The sequence below is a fragment of the Fusarium oxysporum genome, chromosome VI (assembly GCF_013085055.1).
Source record: "Fusarium oxysporum Fo47 chromosome VI, complete sequence".
NCBI classification, from domain to species: Eukaryota; Fungi; Ascomycota; class Sordariomycetes; order Hypocreales; family Nectriaceae; genus Fusarium; species Fusarium oxysporum.
The window spans coordinates 2,752,104-2,772,260 of NC_072845.1; the positions used below are offsets into that span (position 1 = coordinate 2,752,104).

General features: G+C 49.5%; 9 protein-coding genes across 9 annotated transcripts; 4 read left to right on the top strand and 5 right to left on the bottom strand.

Annotated features, from left to right (window-relative positions):
- Positions 1-89: 89 nt before the first annotated feature.
- FOBCDRAFT_226365 (uncharacterized protein) lies at positions 90-1,300 on the top strand. The gene has a single exon (XM_031186201.3). The coding sequence runs from the start codon at positions 449-451 to the stop codon at positions 1,265-1,267; it is 819 nt and encodes a 272-aa protein (XP_031037336.2). The 5' UTR covers positions 90-448; the 3' UTR covers positions 1,268-1,300.
- On the bottom strand, positions 1,301-3,245 carry FOBCDRAFT_226367 (uncharacterized protein). The gene is made up of 2 exons (XM_031186200.3): positions 2,704-3,245; positions 1,301-2,645 (listed from the first exon to the last, which is right to left on the bottom strand). The coding sequence occupies exons 1-2, from the start codon at positions 2,773-2,775 to the stop codon at positions 1,515-1,517; spliced, it is 1,203 nt and encodes a 400-aa protein (XP_031037335.2). The 5' UTR covers positions 2,776-3,245; the 3' UTR covers positions 1,301-1,514.
- On the bottom strand, positions 3,246-4,440 carry FOBCDRAFT_226368 (uncharacterized protein). The gene has a single exon (XM_031186199.3). It carries the CDS (start codon positions 4,268-4,270, stop codon positions 3,548-3,550), a length of 723 nt encoding a protein of 240 aa, XP_031037334.2. The 5' UTR covers positions 4,271-4,440; the 3' UTR covers positions 3,246-3,547.
- Positions 4,441-4,790: 350 nt separating this feature from the next.
- On the top strand, positions 4,791-6,030 carry FOBCDRAFT_226369 (uncharacterized protein). Its single transcript, XM_031186198.3, has 3 exons — positions 4,791-4,948; positions 5,099-5,257; positions 5,352-6,030. The coding sequence occupies exons 1-3, from the start codon at positions 4,928-4,930 to the stop codon at positions 5,646-5,648; spliced, it is 477 nt and encodes a 158-aa protein (XP_031037333.1). The 5' UTR covers positions 4,791-4,927; the 3' UTR covers positions 5,649-6,030.
- An 89-nt stretch (positions 6,031-6,119) lies between these two features.
- FOBCDRAFT_42702 (uncharacterized protein) lies at positions 6,120-8,566 on the bottom strand. The gene is made up of 3 exons (XM_031186196.3): positions 8,181-8,566; positions 6,492-8,112; positions 6,120-6,438 (listed from the first exon to the last, which is right to left on the bottom strand). Exons 1-3 carry the CDS (start codon positions 8,388-8,390, stop codon positions 6,410-6,412), a joined length of 1,860 nt encoding a protein of 619 aa, XP_031037331.1. The 5' UTR covers positions 8,391-8,566; the 3' UTR covers positions 6,120-6,409.
- A 993-nt stretch (positions 8,567-9,559) lies between these two features.
- FOBCDRAFT_320812 (uncharacterized protein) lies at positions 9,560-10,080 on the bottom strand. Its single transcript, XM_059612055.1, has 2 exons — positions 9,915-10,080; positions 9,560-9,854 (listed from the first exon to the last, which is right to left on the bottom strand). Exons 1-2 carry the CDS (start codon positions 9,939-9,941, stop codon positions 9,693-9,695), a joined length of 189 nt encoding a protein of 62 aa, XP_059465161.1. The 5' UTR covers positions 9,942-10,080; the 3' UTR covers positions 9,560-9,692.
- A 920-nt stretch (positions 10,081-11,000) lies between these two features.
- FOBCDRAFT_226377 (uncharacterized protein) lies at positions 11,001-14,028 on the top strand. The gene is made up of 2 exons (XM_031186192.3): positions 11,001-11,117; positions 11,167-14,028. The coding sequence occupies exons 1-2, from the start codon at positions 11,070-11,072 to the stop codon at positions 13,930-13,932; spliced, it is 2,814 nt and encodes a 937-aa protein (XP_031037327.2). The 5' UTR covers positions 11,001-11,069; the 3' UTR covers positions 13,933-14,028.
- A 1,437-nt stretch (positions 14,029-15,465) lies between these two features.
- FOBCDRAFT_226383 (uncharacterized protein) lies at positions 15,466-17,655 on the bottom strand. The gene is made up of 3 exons (XM_031186191.3): positions 16,903-17,655; positions 16,208-16,836; positions 15,466-16,150 (listed from the first exon to the last, which is right to left on the bottom strand). Exons 1-3 carry the CDS (start codon positions 17,488-17,490, stop codon positions 15,754-15,756), a joined length of 1,614 nt encoding a protein of 537 aa, XP_031037326.3. The 5' UTR covers positions 17,491-17,655; the 3' UTR covers positions 15,466-15,753.
- Positions 17,656-17,919: 264 nt separating this feature from the next.
- On the top strand, positions 17,920-19,595 carry FOBCDRAFT_226386 (uncharacterized protein). The gene is made up of 2 exons (XM_031186190.3): positions 17,920-18,543; positions 18,603-19,595. The coding sequence occupies exons 1-2, from the start codon at positions 18,145-18,147 to the stop codon at positions 19,251-19,253; spliced, it is 1,050 nt and encodes a 349-aa protein (XP_031037325.2). The 5' UTR covers positions 17,920-18,144; the 3' UTR covers positions 19,254-19,595.
- Positions 19,596-20,157: the final 562 nt, after the last annotated feature.

Here is a 20,157-nt window from a genome sequence, read left to right on the forward strand (position 1 = left end):
CGATTAAACACTAAGCCATCCTCTTGGCATCTTATGCTAGCCGTTACACTTTATTTCACAAGACAAGAAACACAGAATCTAGTTTAAATCCCACAATCACTTCTGTTTATACCTAGTTGGGTAACAAGCTTCTGCACTTAGATCGGGCCCGCTCATGGCGAGCGAGATCTTATATGACGTAGGTGATCCCTCACACGAACGTGCGTCTACGCATCATCAAAGACATGAGATGCCATGGAGCTAGATGATTGCCAAGGGAAGGGTGAAAGAAAAGTGACAACCAGCTATTTATACGGTCGTTTGAAGTGCGAACTTGATTTTCCAACCAATGACACCAATTTAGAACTTCCTCGTACCTTTCATTCATCCTTCTAACAACACCCAATTTGTTCAATAAACTTGGCTTACACGAGATAGCCCTGGGACACCCGACTCATGTGAATCAATCATGAGCAAGCCCTGGATCTTTGTATGTCCTTCAACCCGAGGAATTGGTTATGCTCTCACTCGACACCTCCTCCAGAAGACATCCTTGCCCATCCTCGCAACAGCTCGTCTCCAACACGACCCAGAAAGTGTGAAGAAGTCACTCCTCGAAGGTCTCACCGAGAACGAAGGTCTCACCAAACGCCTGTCAATAGTTCACGCGGATGTCACAGACGAGGGGTCTCTCATTGATGCAGCTTCCAGAGCTGCCGAGCTGTTCCCCCCTGACAGGCACCACCTGCGACTTGCATGCGCGGTTCCTGGCGTCCTCAAACCCGAAAAGAATGTCAATCAGATAGACGCAGAGGCTAGTTTGGGGCAATTCCGCATCAACACCATTGGTCCTCTCCTCCTTATAAAACACTTCGACAAGTTTCTCCCTAGGCGGAGCTCTGAGCTCGAGGGCAGCCCCGACAGTGATGAAGTAAAGATGCCTCCCCATTCGGTGTGGCTCAGTATGGCAGCTCGGGTTGGCTCCACATCAGATAACAGGGCCGGGGGATGGTTCTCATACCGGGCGAGCAAGGCGGGAGTTATCAGCCTGGGCAAGAGTTACGACATATTTCTCCGTGGGCGGAGTGGTGATAAGGCCATCTCCATTGCCTACCACCCTGGCACGGTCAAGACAGACCTGAGCAAGGGTTTTTGGGAGAGTACGAAGGAGGGCAAACTATTCAGCCCTGAATTCGCTGTCGACAGACTTGTAAAAGTCGCGACAGGTCTTCCCCTGGAAGGGCGAGGCAAGTGTATGGACTGGAACAACAAGGAGATCCTCCCATAAAGTGAGGCGTGGAAACTACAGTGTCATAGCATTGAAAGAGTTGAAAATATAATGCAGCTTAGGGTTGTTCGTACGAAAAATAAGTTATTAAACCAGTATCTTCTCTGCCCTTTCCCCAAGATCTTGCCAGCCAACATATCCATACATGAGACCGAACCAGACAGCGACCGCTGTCCACTCGCTGCCTGATCAGGCTATCTTTTCAAACAAAGTCAAGCTCAATCACATAACTGCAGTACCTTTTGGTCTATAGCTCCACTTCTTGGAAGGATGCTCCATCTGGTGTAGGTGCAGTCTTCGCGTTTGACTCATCCTCTGCGTCGTCATCTGACGCTCCTTGCTTATCGTCGTGTTCGGGTTTACTTGATTCCCCATTATTGGCGGGTCGTAGGGCAACCTTCTGCTCCTCTTTATCCTCGAATCGCACCTTTTGTTCCTCTTGTGGTGACGTCTTCATCTTTTGCTCGATCTCGACTTCCTCTTCGCCTTCAGTGCTACTACCGCTGGAGCTCTGCTTCCCGCCGTTCTTTTGCGCGTCCTCTTCCTCCTTCTCTTTGACCTTCTCGTCTAGCTTCTCTTCCGATGGAGATGTCTGCTCACCGTTGTGAGCAGGTGGCACGGGCAGGCTCTTCTCCTCCTTCTCTGGAGGTGGTGGAGGTGAAGCTTCCTCGGCTGGGGGGCCTGGCTTCATAGCATCCAGATAGAATTTGGTAACACCTAGGATGCGGCCACTCTTCTCGCAAGCCTCAACCCATTCGGGACGTACGACGGGAATGTTGCTCTCGACAGCTTTCTCCCATTGCTGCCCACGTCCCTCAGTGGTAACAAAATGCGTCGTGTCAATGCGGACGCCATCAACAATCTTGGCCCCGATGCGCTCAACCGCACTTGTCAAGCTGTCCTTGACGGCACTAGGCAGAATACCGGTAGTAATTGTAATACCTCTTAGGTCCGTCATTTTGTGCGTCCTCACGGGGACGCGCTCACTGATGAAGGTGCCTGCGCTTGTGCGCAGGACCAGGTGGAAGGTATACTCTGTATCAACAGCAAGGCCGCTAATCTTTGTGCTGTGCATCTGTAATGGGCGAGGGATGTTTCCAGCCTTTTGGCCATTTCGGTAGAGACTTAAAGAAATAAGGTCGGCGGTAGCAAGCTGAATAGGATCCCACTCAAGAACGACCGAGGTTTGGGTGGCATTGCGGCATCGCAGCACTGGGGTTGTAGGCTCGGAGGCACCAAATGAGTTGTAGATGCTGTCTTGAAGGGCACGGAATGCGCGATCGGCGGCAGCTTCCTTGGTCGCGTTCTGCGAAACGTTGATGTCGACGATGCTGCCTGAGGAGATGTTGGGAGGGAGGAGAATAGATGGGAATTCGATCTAATGACAGTCTCTGCATTAGCAATCATCACAAACAGACAAGATGCTTCAAGCTCACCAAGCGCTTGTCCGGTGTCAGGAGAACAGTAACGCCGGCATCGACCTTGCCGACAGTGAGAGAGACGAGCATCGTTGCGAGTGTCGCAGCAAACAAAGGGTGATGACGCCGAGGGTAGTCACTAGGCTATCACGCAAGCGGAATAGAGAAAGTGAAACAAGGGTATCTTTGAAAAGAAGAATCAATAGACGGCGCTGACCAAATCGCCTATTGAAGCGAGAAAGGTTGCTGATAATGCGAATGCGATAGTTAGGGATGGAACGTCGACGTGGAATCTTTGGTTGGGACCGGCTGCATGAGCAAGGACACACGCCAGCCAACAAGGGCACCAAGGACAAAGAGCTCCCATTCAGCCTTCAACAGCAAATTGGGGAAGAGTCCCTGGAGCTTAGGCCCTGCGCCCCTGTGAGGCTCTCAGGGCACTTCACTAGGTACTAAGTGGGGACTCGGGAGCTAGAGGACAAAGCTCACACCTCGCATCGGATTGGATGTTGCATGTTATCCTACCTATTGACGAATGCTCGCTCAACTTGAGACGATTGGGTGTATTAATATACAGTTTATTGGCGAAAACATTGGTATCAAAGCGTCAAGTACACACATGAGTTACTAACCCACGCAAATGTGAATAATCTGATCCATCTCTCAGGTCTACCACTGCGTTGGCTCCAAATCAGACAAAGGATTCCGTAAAATTCCATAATCAAGACCTTAATGATACTCCCTCATATCCCTTCTAAGGATGCCACCAATTTCTAAAACACCAATTTTTCGTAGAATGCAACCTAGAGCCGATATATCCAGTCTTGGCTCTCAAGTATGCCCAGCTACTCATGTCTCTTTTTCAAGCCTGTATTCTTTCCCAGGTTTGCTTCAGTTGCTTCGCAACTGCCTCGCCAAAAATGTGAGCTGGGGCTTGGGCGACTTTCAAAGGATCGCGGATCGTCACTATAAGCGTTCCTCGTGGGCCATTCATTGAATATCCGAGATCTTTCATGGCTGTCCAGAATGCGCCTGTCAACCTTTTGACCATCAGGTGTCGCACCACGTTACTGCTTCCTCCCCTACATATTGTGTATGTCCAGAGAGGCTCCTCTTCCAACTTTCGTCGGTAATTGCTCATGATCACGGGCAACATCGGGGCTATTCCAGGCCTTAAATGTTGCAGATGGAAAGGGTGTAGTATATATCGAGGCGAGTATTGAATAACGCAGTTGAACAGTGCCTTCACTTTTTGCTCGTCAGGCCCCAGATACAGACGTGTAGCCTTAGAGTTGTCGTACTCGATGCCTGTTTCTTGAAGAAATGACCAGACTTCTGGTGTAGTGAGCAGTTTTCCAGATGGTAATACATGGTCGTTTGATGGTGGGATGAAGATCCGGAGTGATTTAGGCCGTCCTTTTGTTCCTTTTCGATTCGGTGATTGTCTTGGTCTGTTGGGATTTTCTTGAGGTTGGTCTTTTGTATGTTGGCGCAATATTTGTGTGGTTGATGAGTAAAGTCGGTAGTTGGGGGAGGGTATCGATCGCAGGAGTTTGATTCCTGGCAAGACTTGTGCCGTTGTCATGATGGAGGATCTGGACGGGATACTATCATGTTGAGATGGGATATGATGTTTTCTTCGAAGATGAGAATTACAGTGGGTGCCTCAGTGCCGTTCATTCATTGCCTAGTTGCGAGGGGGTGCGTCGGGGAAGTTGGAATTAAGCATGATGAAGCGCGATGTGCAAATCGATTTCATGAGTTTACGATTTCCTAACATGCTCGACTAGGAACGCCACATAATTGTGGCTGTGCCGCTAATCGATCTGCGTCATATTGTTCAGAATACTTGACTTTGGGTAGCAATAATGCTTTCTTCTTAGGATAATCTCTGGATTTAATAAAGAATTAATTAATTCTACGTAGGATCAAGCCAATACGCTTTAAGTTTTTAAGTTTCTTATTTTTCTTACAGATTTCAGACTGGAAGTTTAACGTATTGCATTTAGAATATATTTGCTGCGCCACGCCTGAGTCACTGTGGAGGACAGAATCCCAAGCTGGTCGCCCCATTTGTCTTGCGCCCAACCAGCTTTTGCCTCTTGTGTCAGTCAGCAGCGCAGCCCAGGAAAAATCCACTTTCTTTCCCAGGCCAACAACGACACCACAACATCATCACCAACTTTCTTCTTCCCACCATCACATCTCTTCCTCACTTCACGCATACCGACAAACAGCCAATATGCCTAAGAACAAGGGAAAGGTAAGTCCCATAGATCCTTCCTGTACTCGACTGTCTTCCTTTTTCATTCACGGATCGCATTTTCACGCGCCAACCGCCTGCCCCGCCCCCACCATCATTGCCCAAGTTCTTCTGCCAGCAACAAAGGAATCGTCTCTAACAGTTGGACAGGGTGGAAAGAACCGCAGACGTGGTACCAAGGAGAACGATGACCAGCGCCGAGAGCTCACCTTCAAGGAGGATGGCCAAGAGTATGCTCAGGTCGTGAAGATGCTTGGCAACGGTCGTCTCGAGGCTCTGTGCTTCGATGGAAGCAAGCGTCTCGCCAACGTAAGTAGCCCCAAGTTCGCCTGCCTAAGACGCGGTGCAACGAAAGCAGGATGCTCATGTCCTTCTGCGACTCATGCTAACATTTCCTTCGTAGATTCGCGGTAAAATGCGAAAGAAGGTCTGGATTAACCAGGGTGATATTATCCTCCTCTCTCTCCGTGACTTCCAGGACAACAAGGGCGACGTCATCCTCAAGTACACCGCCGACGAAGCCCGTACCCTCAAGTCTTACGGCGAGCTCCCTGAGAACGCCAAGATCAACGAAACCGACTCTTTTGGCCAGGGAGAGGATGGCGAGGCCTACTTCGAGTTCGGCGACGCTGATTCAGACGATGAGTCTGACGATGGCGCCGCTGGCAACAAGAAGGAGGTCGACATTGACGACATTTAAGCTCGCCAAAGCCCTCAAAATCCCCTTCTCTCTCTCTCCACCGAGCCCCCGACGCTACCGGGTGATACGATTGTATTTCGCGGCTGGTGTTGTTGATATTGTCTTCTCTCTCAAACCCGGAGCCGAGCACCCAAAGCTCTGTGCGTCGGGTCCCACGACAGTAGTTGCTGTGGAGTCGTAGACGGCCGTGGTGGGAGGGACGTCACGGCATGTCGTTCTCTTTTGGACTTTCAGTATCACGATCGAGTTTTCTGTCTTGTTCCGTTTTTAGGTAGTTTTTACTGGACGAACATGTTTTTTTCTTAACGCTTTATGATCATCACATTCGTCTCAAAAGCACAGGTTAGACAAGACAAGAAAATGCTTACTATTGTTTCATAAATATTCCTTGATTCTCGCATTGCATCAATGCCGTCAACAATAAAGGCAACGCACTAACTATTGCCGAGTTTGTTGGCTAGTCATTCTGCAATCTTATAAAATTTCGTTAATGCTATAGGTGTCTATAGAACATAACCAACTTTTGTCATGCCAACTGGAAATGGCACAGACGCAGTACAACCATTTGGTAATGCGAACCCGACCTCAGATGCTTGTGCTGATTCACAACCAAGATACGTCTGCAACTGATTGATTCGTCACAATCCTCGTCGTTACCCACAAGTGCAAATTTTATAAAAGACAAGTCGAGAAACCTTTGTCAACTATGTCTACCACGCTCTTCCTTCCTTCTCTTGGATTTTGTGTTAATGTGGTTCAGTTCACCAGTCATCATTGTCACTCTCGTCATCTTATCTAGTGTTAGCACATCACTCTTGACCAACAAAAGCATATTGAACTTACCACTCTTGGAGACCTTTTCTTTTCTCTTCTGGAGAGCAGCAGCCAGGGCATCGGCCATGCCACCGCCACCACCAGGCGCACCAGCTGCGGCAGATGCGGCATTAGCACCGCCAGAATCGCCGCCACTGCCGACTTGAGCACCACTGCGGTCGCGAATCTGTGAGCGATCAACCTTCTTGAGGGAGTTGATTCCGCCGGCACGTTGGATGCCTTCCAACATGGCTGATCGGCCAGTATCCCCCCCTGCAGCAACAGGAGGGAGAGGAGGCGGCGGAGGTGCACCAGTTCCAGGCGGCATGGGAGGCGGAGGAGGCGGAGGTGCACCAGAGCCTCCTGGGGGTGGAGGGGGCGGAGGAGGTGGAGGAGGTGCACCATTTGTTGATGTTGGTGGTAGCGGAGGAGGTGGAGGAGCACTTGTCACCGGTAAGGGAGGTGGAGCAGGAGGGTGATTGTTGGCTGCTGGAGGAGGAGGAACAGGCCGGGAGCTTGGAGGCGGCAGTGGTGGAGCTGAAGAAGCTGGTACTTTGGGAGGCAGAGGAGGAGGAAGAGCTGCAGGCACAGGGTGGTTATCGGCCGGTCGAGGTGGTGGTGGAGGAGGAACAGGCCCACGGCTAGGTGTTGGTGGGGGTACTCTTGAACCAGGAAAGGGAGGAGGAACTCCGAATCTGTGGCTCTCATTCTTCTGTGTTTCTATAGGAGTCTTTGCCGGTCGCGGAGGAGGGGGAGGTCCAGGAGTGGGTGTTGCTGGAACAGCCCTTGGAGGATCTTGACGTGCAAATTTGCCAGCGTCGGCCAACGGAGGAGGGACACCAAACTTGGGTCGAGGAGGTGACGGCGCTCGTTCAGGCGCAGCATCCTTCGCCGGAGATTCGGCTTTGCCAGACCGTCTCGGGGCTGGAGGAGGCGGGGGGCCGCCTTTTCTCGGAGCCGGGGGGGCTGGAGGACCGTCTGACTGAGGTCGACCACCAGGCGGCGGCGGCGGCGGAGCTCGAGAGCCTCTTCCTTCATTGCCGTTCGCGGTTGGCGTTGGCGAGGGTGCTTTCGCTGCTGGAGGGAGAGGTGGTGGCGGTGTCGAATGAGGCTGATTGGCCTTCTGTTGTTCTTCTCTCAAGAAGTCGACAATAAACTCTTGGTTTTCTTTAATGAAGTCGTCCGTTAAACCCTTGTCTTGAAGATCTGCACCAAAGTGCTCGCGCCACAGAGGATCGAACGCATCTAAAAGTGCGAATTCAGATGGTCTTGAGCCATTGAGGTTGGGCGTTGAGTTGACAACATGATGCTGGATGGAGTTATGCGGCATTCGGGGAGACTCCGGAGGGGTTGGAGCTGTGTGCTGAGAGCTGATATGAGTCGAATGGCGATGTCCGAACAGCCCTCCCAACAGGCCATGCTTATGGGCTGGCTGGGCACCTCCACCGAAGGGTGTCGACTTTGTAGCTCGGCTTGCATTCTTCTCTCGCTCGTCCATTTTCTTCTTGAACTGTTTGGCCTCCTTTTCGTCGACGAAGCTCAGACCAGCCAGGCATTCTTCGAGTTCGAAGGTATGAAAGAAGGTTCGGTCTTGGTTATAGTTCCACGTATCGAAAATCTCCTGGTCCCAGATAACTCCTCGATTGGAAGGCTGAGCAAGTTAGCAAGTGGTGGTCAGATGTGGCGGACAGCGTTTAAGATATTGGATCGTGGACATACCGAAATATCCACCATCTTGATCCAGTATGTATTTCCAACTAGATCGTTGACGAGCGCAACGGCTCCCTGTAGTCCGGTGTATGTCCATTTTGAGCGATTGGGATATGCTACGTAGAGCCTGGCAACAGCAACGGCCTGAATCTTGTTGGACTGCTTGGGGATGAACCGCTTCACGGTATCCTTATCATCGTCGTTAAGAATAGATGGCATTGTGGCGGCGCAAGAGCGAGTATGGATTACTGTATCAGTGTCGTGTAATCGAATATGCCAGAGAAACAGTGACGAAGGATATGAGCCAAAGGTAAGACGAGTTCGTCGGTTGTCGCCTGGACTGGACGCGTGGAGTGGCGCTTGTCTGGTCTCTCCTCTTTCAGCGTCTCGTCAGAATCGCTTGGCGCTCGCGTGAGGCAACCGAAATCTTGGGAGATGGGAGGTTCAAGCTCTTGTCGCCGGATAGATATATACGACCAAGAGAGTGTGCGAGCAGCGCCCGAGCTTTCGGGCTTGAGTAGAAAGGGATCCCTCTCGGATAGCGTAGGCGAGCACGGATGGTCGTCGCACGTCAAAAGGTGTTCGTCCGTGGGGAACAGGAACCAGACTGGGCCAGCGGTCGGTTGGGATGATGTGTGAAGAGCCAGAGTCCAGTCCGTAACAAGAGAAGTGAGCACCAGCCACAGGCTAGAGCACTTGCAGAAGCACGCCTACCACAGCCACCGTAGGTACTGTAGTTCTCGGGGGCGGGGCAACCTACGTCTTTGTGCAGCGGGACAAGTTTGCTTTTTGGTGGGCGGGAGGGAATGGGAAGCTTAGTATGCCAGGTACGTAGTGATGGTTTTATGGCGACAATTGTGACTGTGACATGCAACGCAAGCGGTCAACTCACAATGCATCAGGTACCTATCGAATTGTTCACCGCTTCAGCCACTTTGCCAGGTTCTAGAAAATTCGCAGGGCACCAGTCGACTGTTGGGCAGCCAGAGTTTAGCAGCCTATCTAGGTACCTACCTAAGGTACTAAGGTAGATAACTGCAGTCGCCTAGTGGAGCTTATTGGGGCATCTAGGCTGTTGAGTCAGGTGTTATGAAGATGATGTTCTGCTGGCCATCGATAGAAAAACGGAACATCTTAGGAGAACGCGAGAATGAATGCTCACATACAGAGCTCTGGGTGTATGTAAATATCTATATTCTGATATTACTTCAAGTCTTCATGAAAACCCCAGTGTCTGACCGTACGAGCCTTGTCTCGGCTCCAAATCTAGACTACTAATGATGAGGGGGCAGATATTGGATGGCTGTGTGTGTGTCAGCAGGGGGTTCCGAGGCTGCCGTTGGTCAGTGCCATGATGCCAGCATGAGACTACGATTAGCAATCGACACGTTCCAATGCAAGTCATGACAAAATGTCTTGGTGTTGTATAAATAAATCGTAAAGTAACCCAGGCCCAAATCCATGTATAGTCAGTCATACAGTCATGTCAACAAAGCGACTTCTGCCACAGAAGTCGACCGCTTATTTCTTGTTCAGAGCCTCCATCTTGGCCTTGCGCTCCTCCTTGGTGCCCTCTTCTTGGGGCATATCCTTGGGTACGGCGGGTCCGGGATGAGCGTTAAAAGCAGAGACCTTGTCCTTGGCCTCATCCTTGATGGGTTGGATGGAGAATTGCTTCTCGCCCTATTGAGAAAACGGTCAGTATTGGGTTCAGAAACGAAGGCTCCAGCACAGTCAACTCGCCTCCTTCTGTTGCTCGGTGCCAGTCATTCTGATGGTTGTTTTGGTGATTGATTTAAGAAAGTTCAAAGTTCTTGTCGTGATCTAGTTTCTCTGTCGGGTTGATTCGAGATCCTGTGGCTGCTCAAATCTAGGTCGTCAACGTCCTTTTGTAGTCGCTGGCCCCATATCATGAAGCGATGACGTCGTCTTCTCTGGCCAGACTACGTAAGACCATTCTGTGGCGCATGTTGCGACAACCAGAAACGCAGACTCTTTAGGGAAGTGTCACAAGAGGATGCATACAACTTCTTATTGGTCCCGCGGTCCAAAAAACCGCCGACTGTTGAGATCACTGCATGGCTAGGTGCTATCTAGGACACTGCAGGATCTTGAACAATGACGTGGAGATGGTTGTTATGGTGTGCACAATGTGTGTAAGTGGATATCACTAATAAGAAAATCAAGGACGAATAGGTATCACAACTTGGCCAGGTTGGTCTTAGGAATGAGAAACAGAAGGAATGCAGAAGTCCGAGGCGGTGTTCAATCTACACTGACAGAATATGCACCTCTTTGTGATGTCTGGAGAGTTCCAAGAATTCAAAGGTTTTAAGCTGTATTCATCTTATCATGACTTCTGAAATAGCGCGGCTACCGAATAGACTAGGGACTTGGCCATGGTCCTTGTATTTTAAGGAACGATGAGCTGCATATAATTGCAATGTTTTGCAGTAGTTTCGCCAGCATGTCAGTCCCGATATGCGACACGAGCTCTCATATGAATATAAAACAGATGGCATCTAAACAGACACCAGCCCATGTGCTAAGCTGGCGCAGGTCAATCTCAAATGGCGAGGAGGTGATGCTGTCACTGGTATGAGACAGGCCGACAAACAGGATCAGCACAACATATTGATTATCATAAAAAAAAGAAAAAAAGAAAGAAAAAATGCACAGCGAATGCTTTTTATTTTGTCTCGAAAACCATCTATGGGTACCAAAATTACCAATCGGCATTCATTTCCATCATGGCCACTCTGTCTTATGCATGCAACTTACATATTCCCCGCCATGGCTCTAGCTCCCCGCTAAGATCTTCAATACATCATTCACGACTTATTCATTTCAACCCCCTTCAACACATCGTCTGTCAACACCAACATTTAGGTGGCCCGCATGTCTGCAAGTAATGCTCCCCAACCAGTGAAGCTTTCACTCCCACTCGTAGGTTTGTCCATGACTTTGAAGTATGATCCCTGGCTCATTGGTTTAGGAATACCAACAGACTCTGTTCCAGGAGCTTCGTGCCGAAGATGAGCTTGTCGTTATCGCACGCGGCCTGGGGTTGATGCGTCTTGTCAACAATCTCCTCCATTCGTATGACGCCGGCGGAAACAATTTAATTGTTATAGTCGCCGCTGATGAACGAGAAAATGGCTGGATTGGAGAAGCATTGGCCGAACATGCAGCCATCAGCATGTCCCCGAAAGCGCGTGGCCTGACAGTCGTGAACACAGACTTTCAAAGCGTCGGCGCCAGGGAAAAGATGTACTCTGGAGGCGGAATCTTCAGCATCACATCGCGTATTCTAGTGGTGGACCTTCTCACAGGTTTGCTGAATCCTGAATCAATTACAGGTCTTATTGTTCTTCATGCCGATCGCGTTGTCGCAACATCCCTCGAGGCCTTCATTTTGAGAGTTTACCGTCAAAAGAACAAGATTGGGTTTCTTAAAGCCTTCTCGGATAACCCCGATCCCTTCACCACTGGCTTCTCGCCCTTGGCTACTATGATGAGGAACCTCTTTCTGCGTAAAGCCTCGCTCTGGCCTCGATTTCATGTCACAGTCGCGCAATCTCTGGAAGGGAAGAAGAAGGCCGAAGTTATCGAACTCGAAGTCCCTATGACAGACTCGATGCGTGAGATTCAAAACGCCATAATGGAATGTGTTGAAGTCAGTATTCACGAGCTCAAGAAAGGTAACAGTGGCCTGGAAATGGACGATTGGAACCTCGACAGCGCTCTTCTCAAGAACTTTGACATCATGGTTCGAAGACAGTTAGATCCCAACTGGCACCGTGTGAGCTGGAAGACGAAACAGATTGTGAATGACTTGACTGTTCTCAGAGCCATGCTCAACTCTATTCTGTCATATGATGCTGTTTCGTTCCTTCAGCATTTGGATACCATTCATGCCGCTCACTCCCCGCCTCCAGGATCGACCCGACAAACCCAATCACCGTGGCTTTTCCTTGATGCTGCTCAGACCATTTTCGACACGGCAAGACGAAGAGTATATTCCGCTAGTGCCAAGGATGCGGCTCGGGAAGATAACATCGACTCTCTAAGGCCTGTCCTCGAAGAGCTACCCAAGTGGGCGCTTCTAGCTGAGGTCCTGGAGGAAATTGATCGCGATCTGTACTTTGAGCCCCCAGTTCGAGACGACTCCAACGGCACCATCCTGATCATGTGCTCAAATACCGATACTTGCAGGCAGTTGCGAGACTTCTTACAAACCATGCACGTCAAGCCCAAGACGGAGAAACGATCAAGTGAGGACGATGAAGATGAAGACAAGCCCTCTGCAGCTTTCATGATGCGAAGGCGATTAAGGAACTACTTGAAATGGAAGAGACAATTTGCTCAGGTCAGCGCCACTCTCTTTTCAGAGAACCAGAAGGCCCTGAATGGAGCCACGGACACTCGTCCAGGTTTTGCAGGGTCAAGAGGCGGAAAGGCTCCTGCAAACAAGCGGCGACGAGTGCGCGGCGGGGGAAATGTTGGCGTAAGCATGGGTCGTGCTGAGAATGGCAGTATCATGCAGTACATTGAGAAACCGGGAGAAGTTGCCGATCTCATGGCTGAGGTACAGATCACAGAAGAGGAAGCACAGCAGAAAGAAGACGTTGTAGCAGATCCCCTCGACAACATGGAGGAATACTTCAAACTATATGATATGCAAGACCTAGTCGTCATCCACGCATATGATGGGGATCAGGACGAGCATGTCCTCGAGGAAACCAAACCGCGATATATAATTATGTATGAGCCGGACGCTGCCTTTATTCGTCGAGTTGAAGTGTACCGATCATCGCATAACGACAGGAACGTGAGGGTATACTTTATGTACTATGGTGGCTCAGTGGAGGAGCAGAAATACCTTTCATCTGTTCGGCGAGAGAAAGATGCATTTACGAAACTCATCAAGGAGAGAGCAAGCATGTCCCTTGTCATGACCGTGGACCCGGCTGAGGATCCTGAAGAGGCTTTTCTCCGTACCGTCAACACACGTATTGCTGGTGGTGGAAGGCTGGCAGCAACAGCTGAGCCGCCACGTGTTGTGGTAGACGTACGAGAATTCCGATCCTCTCTACCGTCTCTTCTCCACGGCCGCTCTATGATCATTGTACCATGCATGCTCACAGTTGGTGATTACATCCTATCACCAAATATCTGTGTAGAACGCAAATCTATCAGTGATTTGATCTCGTCATTCAAGGATGGTCGGCTCTACAGTCAAGCCGAGACTATGTTTCAGTACTACAAAAGCGTGATGCTGCTCATCGAGTTTGACCAGAACAAGTCCTTCACTCTGGAGCCATTTGCCGATTTATCTGGAAGCTTGAACAGTGTTGCCCCCACCAACATGTCATCCGACCTCCAATCCAAGTTAGTATTACTGACCCTGGCATTTCCCAAGTTACGAATCATCTGGTCTTCGTCTCCGTACCAGACGGCCGAGATCTTTGAGTCCCTCAAGACTCAGGAGGAAGAGCCAGATCCGATAGCCGCTGTCAGGGCTGGCTTGGATAAGGATACAAGGGCCGAGGAGCAGGCCTTTAACCAGGAGCCCCAGGATATGCTTGCCATCGTGCCGGGCGTGACTCCACAAAACATCAAAAATCTGGTGCTCAAGACTGAGAATATTCGTGAAGTTGCCAACATGACGGTCCAAGAATTGACACCTTTGGTCGGCACAACGGCTGGACGACAGATCCATGGATTCTTTAACCGCAACATCATGGAAGAAGACGATTAATACCAAGCCAATGTCAAAGCGGTATACAGATACGGCCAGATTGAATCAAGACGTAGAAGGGAGTGAAATAATAAACAATATAAGTTGACTCGGTTTCTGGCCATCACCCTCATCACCATCAGCAATCAAAGTGAAATATCACCAGTGGAATTCAAACTGTGCACTAACAACATGTAACATGATCAAAATTTTTGCTGAAAATCGTAAGGATTGGGTATCCTAATGCTGACAGATGAACATGAAAGAAATCACAAAAGAAATCTCAAACGGCCGTAGCAGACTCCTCCGCAAACTAACAAAGCTCTCCCCCCTTCCCCTATCCTTTCTCAAATTGGTATCACAAAAGAAGTTCGCCCGTGTAGTTCATCGTCTAAACTCTCGTCGTCCTCATGTGAGAGTGTCCTCGGCGCTTCGCTCGGCCTCCCTTCGAACCGCAATAGCCGCAGGTAAGGAAGCGGACCAGAATTGAGCAGAAAGCTACAATGCCGTTGACGATTGCTGTAATAATCCGGCCGATTCCTCCTATGATTGCCATGATCACGTCCCCAATGGTCTGGAGGCATGACCGGATCTGTTGAAGAGGCTTGTTAGTGATGTTGTTCAAAGAGAGGCTGAAAGACGGTGGGGGTGGAGAAAGCAGAGGCCAGAGACAGGAAGAAGAAGGTAGAGACTGAGGGAGAGTGGGAGAAGGGAACAGGAAATTGGACTTGGTGGTGGATCGGTTGAGTTTGGTGTATAGACCAATATCATGTGTTTCTCCTAGAGAGAGTCTAGGGGGCGTGACTTACACAAGACATAACACCGCCCATTGTGAATATTTGAAAGGTGATGTAGTAGGTGATGTAGGTGCTTTGTGTATGTGTTCGGTTGTTTGTGATTGCTGAGCTCTTAGACAAGGCTGAGATTTTGTTGTAGGTCTGAAGTTGGTGTTGAAAGAGTGAAGATTCTTCCAGGTCACATCCTTATATATCTGAAATCAGTTGCGTTGGCCATCGCACCTGCTGCATGCCTTTTTTTTTTTTTTTTTCTTTCTTGGATCATGCCTTCCTCCGTCATGTTTATTTCCTGACGTCAGTTTGCGATCTCCGATTACCTCATGACCCAGCCACCAGCCACACCAACGGTTGTGGCTACATGATAGGTCGTCATTGATTGGCTGTAGCAGCATGATGACGTTCCTAATGTGGCTACTCCTCCAAGAAAACAAGGCCTGTCATGTCTTATTGCCGCTGTAGCCCGTTGCAGGTTTGTTTGAGGTTACGTTCGACGTCAGGGCAATCAATTATTCGAGACGATTCCCTGCAAAATGACTCCACTGATTTTCCCTTCCCTCCCCTACCCACCTGCAGATTGTGTGTTGTAACGCAACACCACCTTAATTTCAATTAGGCCAGCCAGCCGCCCTTGACCAGGACCAGGCTTTGATTAAACGAGGTCTCATGGAGGGCTAAAAAGGAATGATTTCTGACGTCACACTGTCATGATGAGATCAATCGATAGGGGCTTTGGCGTCACCACGACGATCGAGACCCTAAGATGGACAAATGGAGGAATCTGGACTTTCTTGGCCTTGTGCCGCTGGTCTCATTGGTCGTCATATTTACAAGGTCCGAGATTGCAGTGTGTTCACGGAGGGTGATGCCTGTCAGGATGTGTGTGTGCTTTCCGCATTTGGGTATCTTTCGCTTCAATTCCAACCTCATTGAGATGAGTAGGTATCTAGTAGTTTCCAGAAATATCTAGTTTATACACGTGGCTGAATCTGTGCCACTGAGCCAGGAATCTAATTTTGCAATAACATAGGTCTGTCTGGATGCAAAATCATGAAAACCACTTCTTCTTTTGCGATACGGCCTTCTGCATGTTGATTCGCCGCAGCATTTCGCGGTTCCTGTTGTCGAGGAGTCCCAGCGCCGAGCGATCATCGGGGAAATAGGCCTGCCCGCGGGGGATCCGCGGTCGCTCGTCATCCATCATCTTGATGCGCTGCACGCGGCGCAGCTTCGTTAGGCCATACCAGCATACGATAAGCGAGAAGACGACTGAGACGCCAGTGACGCCAGCGAAACCCCAGTTTGTCTCCTCGATGAAGTTCTCCAAGTTCATGCCGTAGAGACCAGCAAGGAACGTTCCCATAGCTAGGCCTAGCGTTCCAACGCTGAATTTGAGATCAAGCAGCATGAGAGCGTTTCGATTGGCGTCCAGAATTGCACGAACGCTACGTTTGTGAGTGAGTAATATGATCAGCGTTAAATCAAGGGTAAGGGTCCCTTACATTTCCTCCGTGTTTCGGATGCCAGAGACAAGGTTGCCGGCTTCTTGCACGATTTCGTCAGTCAGCTTGTGGTAAGACTCCAAAAGCATCTCAACCTCCGTGTGGTCGTCTTCTCCCCTGTAAAGATCATGTGTTTTCTCCGTCAAGTACATGGCGGAGAGATCATCGTCGGCTTCGAGGAGGTCTTCGATGGCATCCCGGACCAACTTTGCTTTTTGCTCAAAGGTGCTCACTCGCTTGGATAGAATGAGGAGCATTCTGAGCTTGCTTCGATCAATATCATCCTCCAGCTCGCTAAGAATATGCATGACCGGCTCCCGCACCGCCTCGAAATCGGCTTCAAGTTCAGACGTCACTGAGGTCAACACCGCTTCCAATGCCCGGAACTCATATGGCAGAGCACCTGATGCCTGTGTATTCTTCTGTTGTAGTTTGCCCTGCAAGTCGTACATGAAGGCCGATTGGGGGTATGATGTCTTTGAGCCGTAAATATCGAATAGAAGCACTCGGTCATGTTTGATCAGAACCTTGAGATGGAGTAGGTTTAGCAAAATGGCAGAAGGGCGAATAAGGATATGAGGCAAGTTTGATGAGTCGATCTTTCGCAAATCTCGAGGCAACAAGCCGAACTTGAAAACGTCCATTGTTAGTTGTTATATTCTTAAGAACTTTCCTTACGGCCGAGACGCCCGTACCTTTGCAATAAGCTCAGTCTTTTTAAATTCTCCATCAACAAGAATTACGTTCCCATGCTCGTCGACTTCCGTGCATCGCAGTCGAGGCTCAGATGCAGCTTTGGCCGCGAGTGTTCGCCGGTTGTTAAAGATTGACGAGCCGTCAGAATATTCGTCATGGTTTGGGAGATCGTCTGGCTTTAAAACTTTGTCATCCTTCCTTCCTGCGAATTTGAGGAATCGTTCCCACGTTGGTGGGTTCTCTGGGTTCGGGTCTTGGCCCTTGAACAAATTGCGCGCACCTCGACTGGTGCTGAAGCAGCGTTGGGATGTCCAGGGCTGGTGACGATCTTGAAGTTTCCGTGCGGTGGGATCTCTATGGAAGAGGGTTGGTTTGAGTACGGTCACTGTTCTCTGGCATGCTGTTCCCAAAGTTGTGAATTGTTTCCGCGTCGTAAGAGTATCCGATGTTCGTGCGCGACAACATAGAACTGGTGTGGTCATCGAGGTTCGGCCATGATTTGCGTTCGAGAAAGCCCTCTTGGACTGACACCGAAGGAATCGCAGGAAGTTTCGTGATGGAACCGGAAGACACAGGGCTGACTGCATCACTGGGAGTCCGTATCACGTCGGCATTGGTATTGGATATGATGCGGCGTCTCTTTTTGAAGACAGGCTCTTATCGATGATATCAAGAAAAGTCGATGTCGCAAAGCCGTCTTAGTCATCGGGACCAAGCCACTGGGGTTCTGGCGGGTCTCGGGTGGTGCACAGGCCATTTCATTCAGTTTAGACTCGGGATCTGTCAAACATGTCGAGAGAGGGATTGTTCTTTAACAATCACAAAGATTGTAGATATTTTACCCTACCTAGTAGGTACCTACGTAGATGTGATAAATTGAATACCTCCTGTCTTGATCGGATAAATCATGAAATTTGGCTCTTGTTAGCATTGTTAATTCACGCCTCCGTCTCCGCCTTGCTTCCAAACCGCCTTTGAATCTTCGAAATACGGCAATTTTTCTCTTGCAAAATATTCCTCCAAACAACTTTCCTATAGGTCGACGCTTTCAGGACCAGCACCTCAATGGTCAATGGCCGATATTTCCTTTTTGTCGAGGGAATATGTATTTGGGATGTCAACTTGAGCCATACGCTATTCTCTAAAGCTCATATCGGCGGCCTAAAGTAATTCTACGCCATTGAGGCTCGTCCATATCATCAACACTCTCATCACTCTCAAAACCTGAACAATTTTGCGCCATGGGCCTTACACCTATACGTATTCGAAGCAAGCGAAAATTTCCATCGCGAGGCAAACCATCCCCATGGCAAACTATCACATCTATACCTGACGACAAAATCAGTCCCCCCAAGAAGATGAAGCGCTCACTATCAAACGTCCTCGCCTCTCGATCTACGCGTTGGCGGCCGGCTATCCAAGCTCTTCCGGCCGAAATCTTGGAGAGTATATTCCTTTACAGCGGCAATGTTGCCCTTCCCCGGTCTGCACCGATCATAGGATCAAAGCTATCTGGACGGGCTACTCTCATCAGGTTTATCATATGGGCGTTCCAAGATACTTGGGAACAATCGTTCGGTGACCCTGAGAAGTTTGCGGCAATAGATAAGAATCGCGTATCTGGCAATTGGCAACTCCAGGTTTGTCAACACCATCATACTTCAGAGCATTTATGACAATCTAATATTATTGATTTCAGTCAACCATATTGTGCCTACCTTGGATCACTGCAGAATTCATTCTCCAGGCGCAACAGACCTGGGTAGAAAAATACGCCAGAGACCAACATTATCGTCATTATCTTCCTCGGTTGGATGATGACGGTGACCCCTTTATTTATGGTCACAGCCATCATTTCGAAGGTGGCGTAGGGCACTTCAACTCGCAGCAGTGTTTTGAAGCTGATTATCAGGAGGTTCTGTCCTGGAAACCTTTCGAAAGGGTGGGATCATGGGGTGGCTGTGATGTTCATCCAAAGGTACGCGTTCCTACAATCCTCATCACCGGTCCATGGGACGAGAAGAACCTACGCCTCCTGTTCTGGCTTCGAAGGGGTGGGCTAGTCTATGGCCTAGAAGAGCATGATAGATCGTGGGAGATTCAGCTGGACTGTCTTCGTAACGCATTTATCGACGCACCGGAGCCCAATGTCTTCATCACAAATTTGATTGATCTCACTGCACTGTGTCAGGGTCTACCGAGAGATATTGCCAGAGAGCAAAGAAGACGCATTGATCAACGGCTGAAATGGGGTGCCGATAGTGTCATCTCAAAAGAGATACTTCGACAGGTCTATGGGACGATAGGGATGTTTCACGATGGCTTTGGCACTTCAAGCTCCCCGAAATAACGGCTGGTAGTCTTCTTTCTTGGCCAAAGAGACAGCACTGCCTCCCGGTTGTTCCCCTCATGTCCAAATCTGCACCCGCAAGACTATTGGGTAAGCACTGTCACTTCGGGCTACCACATTCAGCTCGCCGACATATATCGTAACCTAGTTGGCTTCAGCCAACATCAGAGTCAGGGCACGATGGCAGTGAAGGTTGTCGCACTAGGGCTCAGCAGGATTCGTGTGAACTCATAATGGCTCATCGTGCATCATATCACCTGCACAAAACCCCGACGCCCCTGAGGCTCGTCAGGCCTAGCAGTCGCGGGGCCATCACGCCTCAAAATAAGGAATCGAGTTCATCATGATTAGAAGTATATTGGTGTATATCATAGACCTCCCTAGAGTAATCGGGATATACCTTGTTATAAACTGTCACCAGGCTTGATATGGTTTGAGTTTTGAACGAAAGGACCAAACGTCGTGGAAAGCCTCAACACCATGAACAAGAAATGAAGCGTAAGGCAACAACACGGGCAAAATATCACGTACGTCAACACCCCAAACTCAACAAGACTTACTTCATCGCAAACTTACCTCCAATATCGCTTTGCCTATGAAAGACTTCTTTCATCTCCACCTCAGCCAACGGCCTATCTTGTTTGTAGCACTAAACTTCACGATGTTCCCGTAGCGATAACAACCAAAGCCAAGCCCTGTACGTAACAAACATACACACACACACACACACACACGATTTGCTGATGATGCCACTTACACCGCGCGTGAGGAAAAGAGCTCAAAGACAGGGATAGACAAGGTAACATACTATCAAGTCTGTGCCAAGCGAGTTGGGATATGACTCACGCCGTTAGCACCAATAGACCACGCGATTCCGGGATTTCACGGCTGTGGTTCAGGGCGT

Bases quoted from the DNA above. Each gene is read 5' to 3' on its own strand.
- FOBCDRAFT_226383 (XM_031186191.3), bottom strand. From the start codon at position 17,490: ATGCAGTCAGCCCTGTGTCTTCCGGTTCCATCACGAAACTTCCTGCGA. The intron at 16,837-16,902 runs GTACGGGCGTCT...GACGTTTTCAAG, and splicing joins AGACTGAGCTTATTGCAAAG to TTCGGCTTGTTGCCTCGAGA. The intron at 16,151-16,207 runs GTAAGGGACCCT...TCACAAACGTAG, and splicing joins ATCCGAAACACGGAGGAAAT to CGTTCGTGCAATTCTGGACG.
- FOBCDRAFT_226368 (XM_031186199.3), bottom strand. From the start codon at position 4,270: ATGACAACGGCACAAGTCTTGCCAGGAATCAAACTCCTGCGATCGATA.
- FOBCDRAFT_226369 (XM_031186198.3), top strand. From the start codon at position 4,928: ATGCCTAAGAACAAGGGAAAG. The intron at 4,949-5,098 runs GTAAGTCCCATA...ACAGTTGGACAG, and splicing joins TGCCTAAGAACAAGGGAAAG to GGTGGAAAGAACCGCAGACG. The intron at 5,258-5,351 runs GTAAGTAGCCCC...TTTCCTTCGTAG, and splicing joins GAAGCAAGCGTCTCGCCAAC to ATTCGCGGTAAAATGCGAAA.
- FOBCDRAFT_226377 (XM_031186192.3), top strand. From the start codon at position 11,070: ATGTCTGCAAGTAATGCTCCCCAACCAGTGAAGCTTTCACTCCCACTC. The intron at 11,118-11,166 runs GTAGGTTTGTCC...TCATTGGTTTAG, and splicing joins TGAAGCTTTCACTCCCACTC to GAATACCAACAGACTCTGTT.
- FOBCDRAFT_226386 (XM_031186190.3), top strand. From the start codon at position 18,145: ATGGGCCTTACACCTATACGTATTCGAAGCAAGCGAAAATTTCCATCG. The intron at 18,544-18,602 runs GTTTGTCAACAC...TATTGATTTCAG, and splicing joins CTGGCAATTGGCAACTCCAG to TCAACCATATTGTGCCTACC.
- FOBCDRAFT_42702 (XM_031186196.3), bottom strand. From the start codon at position 8,390: ATGCCATCTATTCTTAACGACGATGATAAGGATACCGTGAAGCGGTTC. The intron at 8,113-8,180 runs GTATGTCCACGA...TAACTTGCTCAG, and splicing joins TCAAGATGGTGGATATTTCG to CCTTCCAATCGAGGAGTTAT. The intron at 6,439-6,491 runs GTAAGTTCAATA...ACACTAGATAAG, and splicing joins AGAAAAGGTCTCCAAGAGTG to ATGACGAGAGTGACAATGAT.
- FOBCDRAFT_226365 (XM_031186201.3), top strand. From the start codon at position 449: ATGAGCAAGCCCTGGATCTTTGTATGTCCTTCAACCCGAGGAATTGGT.
- FOBCDRAFT_226367 (XM_031186200.3), bottom strand. From the start codon at position 2,775: ATGCTCGTCTCTCTCACTGTCGGCAAGGTCGATGCCGGCGTTACTGTT. The intron at 2,646-2,703 runs GTGAGCTTGAAG...GACTGTCATTAG, and splicing joins TGACACCGGACAAGCGCTTG to ATCGAATTCCCATCTATTCT.
- FOBCDRAFT_320812 (XM_059612055.1), bottom strand. From the start codon at position 9,941: ATGACTGGCACCGAGCAACAGAAGGAG. The intron at 9,855-9,914 runs GCGAGTTGACTG...TTTTCTCAATAG, and splicing joins GCACCGAGCAACAGAAGGAG to GGCGAGAAGCAATTCTCCAT.